Source organism: Pocillopora damicornis, chromosome 1, assembly GCF_964200805.1.
Source record: "Pocillopora damicornis chromosome 1, jaPocDami1.2, whole genome shotgun sequence".
Lineage (NCBI taxonomy): Eukaryota > Metazoa > Cnidaria > Anthozoa > Scleractinia > Pocilloporidae > Pocillopora > Pocillopora damicornis.
In genome coordinates, this window is record NC_142670.1 from 30935314 (window position 1) to 30950870 (window position 15557).

A 15557-nucleotide genomic window follows, 5' to 3' on the forward strand; every position below is an offset into this window, starting at 1 on the left:
AATTTGGTGTAATAAGCACTCGCAAATTTTTCAAAGACTAAAAATTGCACACGCCCTATGGGTTTGTGCAGTTTTCCTATCTTTGAAAAATTTATTCGTGCTCATTAACATCAAATTACACTGAGAATCATGTTATTGCCTACCCAGAACAAACCGAAACTAGGAAAAAAAAACGGCTTTTAGCATCGCAAAGTGTTGAAAAACTGCGGATTACGGTGGTTTGGTTGAGCCTTCAAGGCTCCAATTTGTCTGATGTGACATGACTGGAGGAAGTGGGCTTAAAAAGGCCCTCCCGCATATAGTCTTACTTGGCTGAATTCATTATGAACCCTTTCACAAATCGTTAACAGGAGTTTATTTTAATTATTTTTGCTGAACTTTACAAAATTGACGGAGGAAAATCGATGAGAGGAAATGGATAGCAGTTATTCACCGAAGTGGGGTTATATATCCACAGCCATCATCGACACTGAGGTAAATAACTAATTTTGTACAACATACAAGAGACGAAAAAAAAAAAACTCATTACGGTCCATATACCATAAAATAGCAGGAAATTAAACTTCTGACGCGCGGTTTTGTCTCTATGGCTGCTCGGAGGTGACAAGTACTTGATAATCACTTCCGAGCTAGCCCATAATTACACGCTAAAAGGATTGTTCAAGTGTGTAGTATCTACTAGAGGAAGATATTGATATAAATATATAATACTTAATCTATTGAGCGTAAGCCCTATTCCCGTTTTACGGTAACATTAGTCTCTTCTTAGTATGACTGAAAAAGCTCGGGTCTTCAGAAGTTTAATTGATGGGGAGAGACTCATTTAAAGACACTTGCATGCACTGCCTTCGTTGATGATTTTTCTTAAGGAAAGTTCTGGCGCCAGTTGTTCGAATAGCTCTCAAAATGGTCTGTCTTTCGAAAAATAGAGCCACGAATGGCGATTCGGAGCGCATTTTGATTCAATATCCCAAAACTAAAGCTAAACTAATATCGGCCGCTAAGAGGGATGAAAGAGAGTGCCCCAGGTGACCCAGAGCCCTGAAACTCAAAGTAGGCTGACAAAAGCTTTGAGCTTTGTTGTTGACGGGCTGAGAAATTGTAGCAGATGCTCTTCGCCAATTTTACAGCGAAAGTGAAGAAAAACCACTAGATAAGTGGATCACTTAGACACGCTTTTCAAAGCTGCTTTATCTTATAGATAATATTATTAAAACTTGTCTCGAGTGGACCTTTTCCTTTGTGATAACTGCCACGAAAACACTGAATAATCACTTCTTTAGGTGTTAAATGCGGCTAGCCGCTTAAGAGAACCGACTCTGACTCAGTTATTTTGAGATCGAACCTTATTTGTGTTTTGGTACATTTTCGTGTATATTCGACTATTCGTTATTCTGCATCATATCAGCTCAATTTCCTTTATAATAGACAGTTCATAAATCCATTTTACTTTATTTTCCTCATGTATCTTTGTCTTTGTGCTTTCAATTTGGTCAGTTTTACTCTACTTAAAATGTCAGCCTCTCATAAAGATGTCCACACAAAGCTGTCCACGTAAAGCTGTCCTAAGACTCCTTCAGAAAGAGAACCAAAAATGGTATTTTGTACTTTTGAAAGCTCTCCGTGTTACTATCAAATTCCATGTTGTTCCTGAGGCACACAAACGTTCAAACTGATGAAAAGCTTGTAATCCCCGAATCTCTTACACTTATTCGCTCATTTCCGCGGTGGATTGAAGCTTTTTTTAATTCTAACTCATCCAGGTTTGAAATGTTTCCGACGCCGTCTTTTCCCCAAAAATGTTTTGATACTGTCTTAAACATGTCCTTTAAACCTTGGCGATATCTGTCAAAACGCACCAATGAAATGATGGGGGATATGGCAGAGTTTGAAATTAAAGCGAACCTTGAGAACACACCAAACTGAATCATATTACAAGGAGGTTTCCATTTCCACACGAAGTAAAACAAAATAGCAAAAATGTCAATTGGGAGGACGCAACATGCAAATGCGATCATAATAGCACATACGTTCTTAAAAACTCTGCTGTTTTCGGCGCGATGCTGGGAAACCTCTGAATTTCTCAGAACCCAAAGAATTCGTGAGTAAGTAAAAATTGTGAAGCAAAAAGGTAGGAACACAATTAAAACCAAAACCACTGCCACATATCGCTCCATCGTTTGACGATTGTCAAATTGTGGGTCCCAGCGGAAGTCGCAGGTTGTTGTATTGTTAATAGACTCGAGGCGAGCGGCGTAGAAATATATTCCGTGTAGGGATACAGATGCAAGCCATATAAGTGGAATGATGAATTTACATCTCTTTGGTGTAATGACTGCGGGGCGAAACGGATATACTATCGCCCTATATCTTTCCATAGAAATAACAACTAAGCTTTGAATCGAAACAGCTGTTGAGATATCTTGGCAGAAAAACACAAGCTTGCATAAAATTGAGCCCATGATCCCATCGATTAGCCAAGCTCGTTCACCAAATATGACTTGGTACAGTTGATTTGGAACAGCGAAGATTGAGACCAGCAAGTCTGATGCTGCCATGTTTGCAATGAGGTAGTTTATTGAAGTCAATGTGCGGGAGTTTCGTGCAGTTATGGCGATAATGGCGGTATTTCCAAGTAGCGAAGTAATAAGTATCAAACTGTAACACAGAATCTTGACCAGTTTTATCGGAAAAGACTGGTCTTCCAGATTCCCACAAACAGTTGTGTTTGCCATAGTGGTTTGAGTAGAATACCTGCCGAGAAAAGAGAAATTCACAACTGGGTTAAAATCATTCGTTACATGAAGATGACAGATCAACTTCAAAATCATACATTTGCTCACGTACTGTAAAAGTTAACATGCACTTTATGCGTATGTGAGTTCCGCCAGCGTTATTCCATTTGCGCGAAACGTCAAAGAATATTTTAATTTTCTGTGAAACGTGATGTTTAAGTTTAATTATTTTTCCGTGATCCATGATCCTTGTCGAGGAAACATGTAGCCGTGGGCGTGAAGGAGGATTTAAACTCTATTTGATTGGTGAGTCGTCTTGTTTTGCGGAGATTGAAAAAATTTATGGTTATTTTGGCGTTTCAATTAGTTTATAAATCAGATGTTTTCAGCGCTCGAATTCGAAGTACTTTTTAATGGTTTTGAAAAGGTAAAATTGAATTCGAATGCAAAATTTGTTGATAATATCCTTGAGATTTTCCAGCAATGGTGGAAAATGAGAAGATTGAGCGATTTGCATTGTGAAATAATAAGATGCTATATTATTTTCATCATATTAATAATATCTCAAATAGTTTATTTAAAATCAATCTTATAACGGACTATAGGTTTTCTCTCCATTTAAGGATTTAATCCTGACACTTCGTGATCGATATTAGCGATGGCTTATCATGAAACTCATAACTCCTCTTGTCTTGACTAAATGTAGAAACCAGAGTTAGAGTAATTCTAAAAGTTTAATAGAGTTTTATGGATCTCCCTTCGTATTTATAATCGTGGTCAAAATTCCCTGTCACACCTTCAAAAAACCCGAGCAAAACTTCTATAATTAATTCTTTATACCCGGGTACAAATAAAAGCTTGGTAAGCGATTTCCCCTCCTAACTATGTTAACGGTTTACTGGTAATGTGAAAAAGATTCAAATCAACTGAAAGGGGATGCGTGATTTACGCAATCATTTTGCAGTAGTATCCCCAGACTTTGGTAGAAGATTAACCATAGCATCATCGAGCTTGATCAAAGATATTGGTAATTTTTCAGAACAGAGCCAAAACAGGTCCTCAGTCGAGACAGCTTTAAGCTGAAGTGGGTCGGGCTAGCCTGTTTAACTATTGTCTATAGATAAACGAATAACGCTATCGAAAATATAACTGCCGGGAATTATGACTTATTTCCTTTTCCGCGCGATTGCGGTAATAACTTTCCAGCCGACGAGAAATTCTTCCTACGTTTTTCGGGGGATAACACGAGAAAATTGCTTTGGTTTTTAAGTGAACCAATATTTACATTAAAGCGAAGTGAAGTTTTTAACGAACTGATGATTTCGTCTAGTGTCTGAACTGAAGAAATATTTGTAAGTATGTTGCTCTTTCCTTAGTTTGGGGATAATTAGTTGATCCAATACTAAATTCTCTGAACCAACATTATAAGAATTGTATGGTTGACAGTAAGGAGAATTACAAATTTAATATGTAGCTTTCTGATCCTTCTCCGGCACAAACCTCTCATTTTTTTAACTCGTGAATTGAGCGCATACGCAAGAGTGAGTTGTAGATATGATGTGGAGAATAGCACTCGCTCGTTCGCTCGATTGGTCGATTCCTGTAAACCTTTTTTCGATTTTAGGCTTTTGAGTGCATTTGATAGTTTTTGGCGAGTAATAAACAAACGAAATGGCGACTTTTGCTGCTAAGAATAGTGGTGGGGTGAAAAAGAAGCCAATGATAATCTTAAAAGAGTTTTTTTTTTCGTTTTAGTTTCAACAAGCGGCGCCAACGACTGGCAGGCGTTCAAGGGTTCACACTGAAATAAGAGAACAACCGTCGTTTTTCATAAGATTGTAATTTACAATCCTTGAACTTGAAAAAAATCCAATCCGAAGATTCATTAAAAATTTCACTTACTCCGAAGCGCTTGGAGTTTACAGGTGTTCAAAAGCTTTTTCTGTTATGGCGTGAGATTGGGGACAAAAGCGATCATTACATTTCGTATCGTGTGTTTTTTCAGTGTGAAGCAACAAAAGATGCCGGCGACTAACGAAATTACAGGTTAACACGAAAATCAAATAACACCTAAACAAGTAATTTTGGCTGCCGATTTTCAGTGAATTTTCAAAGAACAATTTTCTTTTAAGGTTCAAGACAATTTTAAGTTTCAAAATAAATATTACGCACTAAAATGCGAAAGTTATACACTACAAAATTAATAAATAGGCCTGAAATGAAATTCTATCTTGGTCTTGATTACACGTTGCCTAGCACTTGACCAAAATCTACCCAGGCGGAAATCCAAAATGACGGTGGCAGTCTGGGCTTCGTTATATCGCTCAAAACTCATTCCCGTTTGTCTCATTTGATAAAGAGGGAATCATTAATGTTTTCATTAAGACAGTGTTGCCTTGATTTTCCAATATTTTCAATTATAGACAGTAAATTTCACTTTTCATCTACATTTACTTCCAACCTTTTCTTTTGAACCAGAAACAAAAGTGATATATGTTTAAAACACATGACATCATCCACCCTTGTCAAATGATCATTTCAATTGTAATGCCTTCTTATCCCAACGTTACTTTGTTTCTTTGTTACATTAGCGAACACTGAACTACTGCTTGTACTCTAAATATGACAAATCAACCCCAAAATTCCCTAAAAGCATATAACATGAAACATAATCCAAAAAATCATGTAAGTCATCTGTCAATTCACGAGTTTGCTCACAGAGTACTTTTATTGTTAACTGATGCAAAACAGTTTCCTTTTTGTTAATATGGAGAGAAATAAATGATATTCGCCTTTAGTAACAAAACTTTGTCATGAAAAGACATGGATTGGTTGCATAATGGCATTTTTTACTGCCATTTTTCCAAAAGTTAAGCAAAATTTCAATTTAACCCTGAGCGAAGCATAGCCTTAGTTTATAGGTCGGGCGTTATCAACTAAATCAAATGGCGACCTCATTGAAGATTGTTAGTTTGTGTGTGCCAATATGAATAGATTTTAATACAAACCTTTTTTTTGCTTAGCATCGGTTGCTGCACAACTGAATTAAAAGTGGACCAGTTAAATGGATCAGATACGTAAAGTAGAGGTTTGGAGTAACTGTATCGCTCATATCGACTGAATTTGAAGCTAATTGGAGTTGCTCTATTGCTAATAGCCAGGTTGAATTCAATTTAATTAAAAAGAGTCATTATTTAATCGAGAAGGCAACTAATCTGATCGTGAGTTTCTCTTTGAAAACAACAGATGAAAATGCGCATATAAATGTTCATAGGGAGACTATATTTACTTCTGATGAAATAAAAAAAATAGAAATTTTTGTTTTTTAATTTATCATGAAGGCTCGACTCCACAAAAAACGCGGTTTTCAGTATATGCTTTTCAACAAAGCATTCGTAGGATGCTCGTCTAAATTTTTAGTAGTCTAAAGTTAATAGTAGACAGATAGCATCAAACAGAGAAACCAAGCTGATCTGAAGATTAGCTGCTGTAAGACGTGAACTGTAATTCCCGCCAATCCTCTTTGTGATAAGAACCCGCAACTGAGTAATAATTACATGTACAAAACTTTGAGTCCCCAGAAGATCCTTTCCCTGTAAATATAGCAAATATAACATGTCTTGTACCTACAAAATCTGTCGATAAAACTGTGTAAGGCCAGCCTGTTTAACTGGTGTCTATAGATAAACGAATAACGCTATCGAAAATATATCTGCCGGGAATTATTAATTATTTCCTTTTCCGCGCGATTGCGGTAATAACTTTCGAGCGAACGAGAAAGTCTTCCTACGTTTTTCGGGGAATAACACGAGACAGCTGCTTTGGTTTTAAAGTAAATCAATATTTACATTGAAGCGAGGTAAGGTTTTTAACGAACTGATGATTTTTTTCAAGTGTTTGAATCGAGGAAATACTTGAAGTTATGTTGCTCTTTCCTTAGTTTGGGGATAATTAGTTGATCCAGCACTAAATTCTCTGAACCAACATTATAAGAATTGTATGATTGACAGTAAGGAGAATTACAAATTTAATATGTAGCTTTCTGATCCTTCTCCGGCACAAACCCCTCACTTTTTGTTTACTGATGTTAAACAGTTTCCTTTTTGTTTATATGGACAGGAATAAATGACATTCGCCTTTTAATAACAAAACCTTGTTATGAAAAGACATGGATTGGTTGCATTAATGGCACTTTTTACTGCCATATTTCCCAAGTTAAGCAAAATTTTAACACTGAGCAAAGCATAGCCATGGTTGATAAGTCGGGCGTTATCAGCTAAATCAAGTGGCGACCCCATTAAAGATTGTTAGTTTGCGTGTGCCAATACAAATAGATTTTAATACAGAATTTTTTTTTGCTTAGCATCGGTTGCTGCACAACTTAATTAGAAGTGGACCAGTTAAATGGTTCAGACACGTAAAGTAAAAGTTTTATTGGATTAGCTGTATCGCTCCTGTTGACTGAATTTGAAGCTAACCTGAGTTGCTCTATTGCTAATAGCCAGGTGGAATTAAATTTAATTAAAAAGAGTCATGATTTAATCGAAAAGGAAACTAATCTGACCGTAAGCTTTCTCTTTGAAAACAATAGATGAAAATGTGCATATAAATGTTATTCGGGCGACTATATTTACTTCTGATAAAAATGTAAAAAAAAAATCAAATTTGTTTTTTTATTTATCATGAAGTCTCAACTCCATAAAAAAAAACGCGTTTTTCAGCATATGCTTTTCAACGAAGCATTCGTAGGATGCTTGTCTAAATTTCTAGAAGTCTAAAGTTAAGAGTAGACATACAGCATGAAACAGAGAAACCAAGCTGATACGAGGATTAGCTGCTGGAAGACGTGAACTGCAATTCCCGCGGACCCTCTTTGTGATAAGAACTTGCAACTGAGTAATAAGATCCTTTCCCCGTAAATATAGCGAATATGACATGTCTTGTACCTATTAAATCTCTCGATAAAACTGACAAGTTCTCATTAAACGATGGATTTTAATTTATGTTCGCGGGCATAAATTTGTTTTGGGCCCAACAAAGTCATTTCAACCCGAGCTGCTAAGCAAGGGTTAAAATGTCTCTGACAAGGACCCAAATAAACCTTTCTTACTTTAATTATCACTTTGGAGGGCTGACATGACAACAAAACACCTTGAAAGATTATTCGAGCGGGTTAAAATAGATTTTAGCTCGCCAGGATCTCCATCTTAACCCGCAAAGTGAGCCACAATGCCCAAGAAATAGATACTATTTCTCTTTTACGTACATACCTTTTTTTGCCTTGTTTTTCTTTCCCGAGGCTATCCACTTTTTCAAAGACAGCCTCTCTGAATACTGCAGCAAAATATTTTGGTGATATTTATATTGTACGTATTTAAATTGCTGATGGCTCGAATGAACTGATTACTTTACTTTTGAGTCCACCGCAGGAAATGATAAAACGTCTTCAGCCTTGGAAGCGAAACATAACAACAAAATGATAAACCAGCTTGTACAGCGTTCTTTCCTCTTAAAAAAACCCATTAAAGTGCTCGGTATAATGATAAACCCATTAAGCGAATGTACTGTGTTGTCGTTGTTTACCGATGAAATTCATGTTTATTCTTTTAAAAATTTTGTGTTGCTTCTGTAAATAGAAATTTAAAGTTATAAACAAACTTTTGTCACACATGCAAGTCTTAATATGTTAAATGACAGAGGTAGCTATGACAACTTAACCTCCATGAAGCACTTCTGCCGAATTTTTAACCAAAAGCGCGATAAAATTATTCTCAGAAGAAATGAAACTGTCAATCTGGAGTCCTGTCAGATATCCAGCGGAAACTTTCTTTGAAAAGCGCTAAAGCTTCTATTTTCCAACCGCTGTTTCAGTAACAGCTGTCTGTTGACAACCCTCAATAGGTTAAATTAGGACATATTCAGTTTTCATGTTAATCAAAAATAGTTATCTCCCTCTTGCCGTCAAAATATTTTGAACTCAGTCCATTTAAGGGTTAAACGTCCTTCCCGAAAGTCTTAATGTATAATTAATTATTTCTCATTTCGGTATAATTTGATTTACAGTTTTGTCGTAATCACAGCAAGCAAACAATACAATGCACAGCCGAAATGCAAAATTTTCTGACTGATCAAAAGAGCCGATCAAATTTAAACTTTTTGTTTGACATTGCTGGCTTTTAAAATAGAATCTGAGGGAACAAAAGAAAATCGAACTACCTCAGAAAGCCAGAGAAAGACGATTTAAAATAAATACTTCCAAATATCAAACAACGTTTTGCCTAGGGTCTGGTTCGTCTTTTACTCCTCGGAATGAAACTAGTATGAAATAAACAAAAGAATAATCACTTTACAGCTGACTGATGGGGTTCTTTTTTTTTTTTTTAAGCAACAACATACTAGACTCCAACAACTTAACTGCACTAAGAGTTTTACCCAATTAAAGTTGATATTCCGAATCTCAGTTTTAAGGTATAGATTGTGGCATTGGTCATGTATAGAACATTTTCTAAGCACAAAACTGTGTAACCAGTTAAGCCTTCTAGATTGAACCTCTGTAAAATAGGATTGTGTTTTTACTTTCTCAGTCAAGTCTTAGAGAAGGCCATTACCAATGAAAACGTTTGATCCGTGATCAGAGCCGTGTGATAAACAAATTCGAGTCGTTTGAGTCTAGAGGATCAGTCTGAATCGAAAGGAAGAACTAAAAATATTTTGCGAATTGGAGCAGAGTTACTTACTGCGACTGACTACCAACCGACTACCACTGACTACTAATTACTTAATACATAAGTTACTTGTTACTTCGTGATTTCACCTATAGGGTTAACTTTTGTACCCATTTCAACGGATATAGCTTATTAACACTAGGGAACGATTCACACCGACAACTTTATTTGCAGACAGAGAAAAAATATAATTTCACTCACCGAAGGGTTCCCTAATTTTACATCATCAGAATCCGCCGAGTTATACAACGAACTGATAAGTTCCCTAGGCGAATATCAAATAAGAAAAGTCAATACTGTGCATCCAGTACAGATTCATATTCCAAACAAAGAGCCTTCCAGCTAAAAGGCCGGAAATTCACCGCTAAAAAAGAGTATTACATCTAGATTATTTACCTAAGAAGTCATATTCAATGCGCTGACAGTCTGATTTGTTCCTTTGTCAACCTAGAAATAGTAGTGCTCAACCAAGAAATATTTGGAAATTATTTGTAAACGCGTGCGGTACGAAAAAAGAAATGACTGCTTTAAGAATATCGTTGAAGACCACGCGCAACATTGACAACGTGGGCAGAAAGTTTCAGAAAATTGTTGTTTACAGACTAGTAATTCCATGGATAAAATTTTGAATTTGATTTATGGCAAGCAGGTTGTGGCGAGAAAGACTTAAAGTATCTTGACGAAAATGAAAGAAAAACCTTCATATCAGAAATAGTGAATTTCTCTTAGCCTTTTATACAAATCTCATCCAACTTAATCGTACCTTCCTTAAGCTTCCTGTTCTGCAATTTCAGACGCGGCACACTTCAGACTCCTTAGGTAAATAAAAGAAGGCTTGATCTTGATCAAACATTGTTGTTTACTTATCTACTTGCTTGGATTCTCTCACTCTGCAGTTGAACCCACTCTCGATATGAAATAAATTTTCCGTAGTGCTCGATGGGCTTGCATCTGCTTATTTTTATCGCACCCGCCATCTGTTAAGGGCACTTCCGCGTAAAGTGAACGTGGACGCTAAAAACACGCACATCTACTGAACCACCTATTTTAAGCTCAAATTTAGCCGAAAAAAACAATAACAATGCGAGGTGGAGACACGCTTCTTTGATAACCCGTTGCTTCGACCAAATTTTCTTGACGAAAAATTGAAGCTGAATTGAAATGATCTCTTAATTGACATAACAGAAACAACGCCGGAAAGAGCAGACTTTTAACAGCAGAAGGTCAACACGTATTTCTTATGGGATTTTCCAACTTTTGCATAACATGCAATTCTATTTTGGGCAATTCCTTCAATGATCTTGCTCACCAGGTGAAGTTCATAACGGCGATTAGAAGTAATCCCAAAAATAATCGTAAAGATCTGTTTTCCCCTGTTTAAACGTCGAACTTCACATGAGACGAACTAAACCGAAATAATTAAGTTCTTCAGTTGAATTCGTCCAACTGAATTTATATCGATGAATACGTTCTGTCCGTCTGCTTTAGACCGATAAAACGTGTTGGTTCGTGGCGGCAAAAATCTGTTACAAATCGGCGCCAAAGATTTGTTGCAAATGATTGGGAAAAGGATTGTCTTTCATGTCACTCTTACAAACGCCAGATGACGTGCAACGATATAAAGATACAGTAGAACTATTTTAAAATTTTTGATGAAGAAACGTGGACCGCTGAGCTAATGATTGCGCTATGACTTCTTCTTCTTCGAGACTGGAAATATTTCATTGATTGTCATAGAAAGACTAAACGGCCAAGTTTAAGTTCTGAAGTTAGTTTCCAGTAGGCTGGCAGCTAAGAACATAGTTAAAAAACTGACGATCAACCGTGAACTTAAAACGGATTAGTTATAGGAAGTACAGGACTCTCTTGATTAAGCAATTCTCCTTACTGTCTGCCATTCAATTCTTATGATGTTGCTTTAGAGAATTTCTTGTTAGATCAGCTAGTAATCCCTTAATTTATATTTTTATTTATTCTCATGACTTGTCTGCTTGAAATTGTATTGATCTTGTAAGAAGAAATTCTGTCTTGGTCATCATATTCAGGTACACACTGAAATCACTGAAATCAGGTGTTATGCAACTTAGAAATTAAACAGCCTCGCATTGGACTCATGATTATGCCTATACCATCACAATTAACGATAATACCTTCCTCAGTTTTTGCATTCAAGTACCAAATATATATGGCTAAAACATAACATACGCAAATTCTAGTGTGATAAGAACTACGTATTTTCCTCTCCAACGCTAGTGCCTCCCACCGGTCGAATCGTTTTGATATCAAAATACATCTCCTGTAGCTAAAACAATGACTTTTGAATATTGTGTCAAAAATAGCAGAAAACGAAATAATACTCGTCGCCTTTCCGACGCTTATGGTTTCCATTTCACCCACTCCTCCCTCGGTCATCATTGTGCAGTGAACTTGGCTTTCAAATATTTTCCAAAGGCTGGAGAATTGCTGGTTATTATTATTAACGGGTTTACCGACTTGACATCAAAATCACTCCACTGTGTCGGGGATTGCAACATATTTTAAATATACTTTTTAATTCAACGATATAGTTTCAGTGCACCTAGCCCTATATCAAACTTAGAAAAAGTAAAACATCTCTAGAATGAAATAACATTTCATGCACGCATTTGAATAAATGATCCCAATGACAAGTTTGAAAATAATGAGTTTGTTCCTAAGGCCGGAGGGCGGTCCTTTCAATTAAATGTTATTTTCAATTAGTTTGAAAAGCCATTTCCAGTTATACTCTGACGTAAATGAATTGATGAAAAGAAATCCTAAATTAAAAAAAAGCCACCACACTGTTCCGACTTTCAAGTACCACAATTTGATCCAAAAAACAAAGGGAAAATAAAACAGAAAAATAGAGTCGTCAGACTTTCCTCTCTAAACACCCACTAATTAGTGGGCGTGTCAGGTGTATATGTTTAAAATCGTCTGAACTGGACTCAATTTGTATAATGGAAAATATAGTAAATTGTTAAGGAAAAAGTGTAAATATGTCAAATGATAAATTTAAAACTGTTTTCACTGACGGTAAATGAATAAATTTAAGCCGAATTTGCCTAAGAAGTAAAAAAGGCAGGCTGTCCGCTTAACTACACAACAGCCCACGCAAACAAAAAACCTTTGAGAACCGTGATGCAAGGGCGGTGATCGACTTAATAACTTTTCACTTATTCTACATTTCGTTTCTCAAACCGATAGAAATAGCCAGCTGTTGCTGTTATAGAATAGCTTTGAGTATGTCGATGCAAACAGTAAACGGTGAGTTTTTGACCGGTCGGAACGCGATTTGTAACATCCGTAATTCTGCGCGTCGGAGTGAACTGAATTATTAATTAACCATGGGATTAGATTACCATCTGCGCCTTTTAAGTTGAACTTAGTCAAACAGATAAACGATTCAAAATTTACAGCTGTGTTCCTTCAGCACTTCTTGATCCTTCTACATCATTTATGATAAGATTGTGGCAGTAGACTTTGAAAGGTCGTTACACAAGGAAGTCATTCCTTCGTAGCCAGAAATCGAGGACAATTTGAGCCCGATAACTATTGTCAGCGGTACATGTATATCATATTACACTAAACTATCAGGAGAATTTCATACGGCAGGCAAGTTTAGAGCGGAGTCACCTGAATTAATGCGTCTCTCTAGATTTTATACTTCAGAACAAAAATGAGTATAAACTCCGAGGCCTGACAAAATAAAGGAACTAAGCTATAGAAAACTCAGAGTTCAAGATGCGACTTTATTGCGGATTAAGCTGCGTTTCGTCTATTTTGCTGTAGAAGGTGCTCCAAAATGTTTACAATTTAGGCTGTGATCAGCCCCAACCAAAAATGTTTACACTCACGTTAAGAATGCAAGAATTGCATTGTTTTCATCCGTTGTTAATGGCCAGGTTTTCTGTGTCTATGCAGCACATTATGGTCAATGCGTTGCGTATTTTTAGTCGAGTAGGTAGTGTATTCAGATCTGGTCAAGAAAGTGGCCAAATACTTCATCGCTTTTCTCATTTATGGCATAAAAACAGCACATATTATTTCAGAAGGAAAAACGCCTTGGTCATTATTTTGAAAATATTCCAAATTAGTAGCAGTTGCTGTTTAACTTCATAAAAGCTAATTTTCAAAGAAAGGAAATAGACAGAATCAAGCGATATCCTTTCGAAAAGTTGCGCACCAAGGTCTCGATTTTAGCTGTGGCTCATAATTTATTATCACATCCAATGCAAATTTTCAGCGTGAGCTGAATTAATAATGAAATGTTATTGCTATTTAAATATTGACTATTGTACTAGGAAAAAAATGGAAAGAAAGCCGAAAGACTGAAGTATTACCGGCGGTTGGAAGCTTCAGGAACTTTCTTGATTATTTTGCAGTTTTCTTCCGTTTGTTCTTATTAAACGTAAGTAGTACATGTTCATTGAACTTGAGATAGTAAGACAGTGCATACTTAAACTTTTGCTTTTATCTTTCTTTGTGTTAGCACGGATTCACTCGAATGTAATACTTATCATTTCATTAGCCATTTAAGCCGTATAAATTTCCTCAAAATGACGTTGGCTATCAACAGATACGCTGTTTGTGGCAGCTGCAGGTGGTGGTAATTCGAGTTAAACCAGCAACTCAACCTCTAATGGCAAATGAATATTTATTGAGGATTGCTGATTACTGCATATTTCCTTTTAGCACAACCTGCATGTCATAGTGTTCATTGTAACTCGCAGCTTATTATTATTCTTATCTATCTACATGGCAGAAAAATTGACGCTCAGCTGACGTGATACTCACCCTTGCCCAGGTGTTTCCGGTTAAAATTTTAATTAACATCTTTTTTCATTGGCACACGAAATCGGCTTTACGCTGAACAAGGTTTTTTCGTTTTTTATTTTTAATTCTTCGTGATCTTAATTAGTTTGACAATTTTTACAGTCCTTAATTACGAATGTCGAAGTAAAATCATTCTTGCGATTGTAAAGTCTTTTTACACGTCTTCAAAGTTAATAAAGTTTTCCAATTTTGCGGTCTTTGTTTGGTACACAGGTTTGGCTCAAAATTCTCTTTTATCAAAAGATGCAAAAATGCCCACTCCTCCATCAAATATTTATTACTTCGATAGTCTCGCCTGACATGAGATACTAAAAGTGTCTACCTTGCGCCATTAGAATTATCCAAAGCGCCAGAGAGACCGCGGCTGTTTTCAGCATCAGTTATCTTCTGAGAGAGATGTGCAAAACCAGTTGAAACGAGAAAATTAGTTTGTACGCACGATTCCACGCAAGAAGGAAGTTTACTTGCCAAGACTCCAAGAAATTCTGGGGCACTTTCAAAATGAGCAAAATATCAAAGGGATGATTTTGCTTCGAGCCTTTCAAAATAAAGAAATTAAGTTGCAAAAAATAATGTTTTTGGAAATCTTGAAGTAAATTACTGGCATGGACTTTTTGATCAGCTACCTGAGCATTTCCATGTCGGGTACATGCAGCAGTAGGCGTCCTAATTTCTGACTTAGAGTGAAGCAAAAGATTTCATATGCAAAATTATTTTCTCAAATAGTAAGTATCACATTCACGAAAATTTCAGATAAATTCAATCATGCGGTGTCGTTTTCACATTCAGACGTTGTATTATTTCAAATACGGTTTGGAAATGAAACACAGTTAATCGCCAAGGGAACAAACAGAAGCTAGGTAGTAAGGAAAGAAAAGCTTGATGACTCACCACGGTAAATCGCTTGTTTAGGAAATTACAGATCGTATTGCACTTCTACGTCAATATTCTTGGATCATCATCACTTTCTATAGGATCACCCGGCAACTGAGTTTCTTGCGATATCGACTTCTGCTTCCAAATATCCAAAATTACAGCCTAGCGCTACCGATCGATGACAGCGAAAAAAAGTGACTGTATTTCTGATTATTTGATGCGATATTACTCGCATCTTGACGTGAATGGCTCGTACATAATTCGTTGCTTGGTAAATGTCCTGAAGAAGTTCGCTCGCATTGGCTTGTCAAGGCCAACGCAACATGATTGCGTAAAACTGGCAGCTGCAAAGCCGGTTTTGAAATTT

The 15557-nt window shown here is 36.5% G+C and overlaps 1 protein-coding gene across 5 annotated transcripts; it reads right to left on the reverse strand.

Moving 5' to 3' along the window:
* Positions 1–340: 340 nt before the first annotated feature.
* LOC113678009 (neuropeptide receptor 22) lies at positions 341–15529 on the reverse strand. 5 transcript variants are annotated; one of them, XM_089188256.1, is made up of 3 exons: positions 9857–10482; positions 9662–9725; positions 341–2754 (listed from the first exon to the last, which is right to left on the reverse strand). In XM_089188256.1, the coding sequence occupies exon 3, from the start codon at positions 2733–2735 to the stop codon at positions 1668–1670; it is 1068 nt and encodes a 355-aa protein (XP_089044382.1). In that variant the 5' UTR covers positions 2736–2754; positions 9662–9725; positions 9857–10482; the 3' UTR covers positions 341–1667. The 5 variants fall into 5 exon arrangements, with proteins under 5 accessions (XP_089044382.1, XP_089044397.1, XP_027050681.2 ...); XM_089188271.1 differs by having other exon boundaries at positions 10224–10335; XM_027194880.2 differs by lacking the exons at positions 9662–9725; positions 9857–10482 and adding an exon at positions 15206–15529.
* Between the last annotated feature and the right edge of the window lie 28 nt (positions 15530–15557).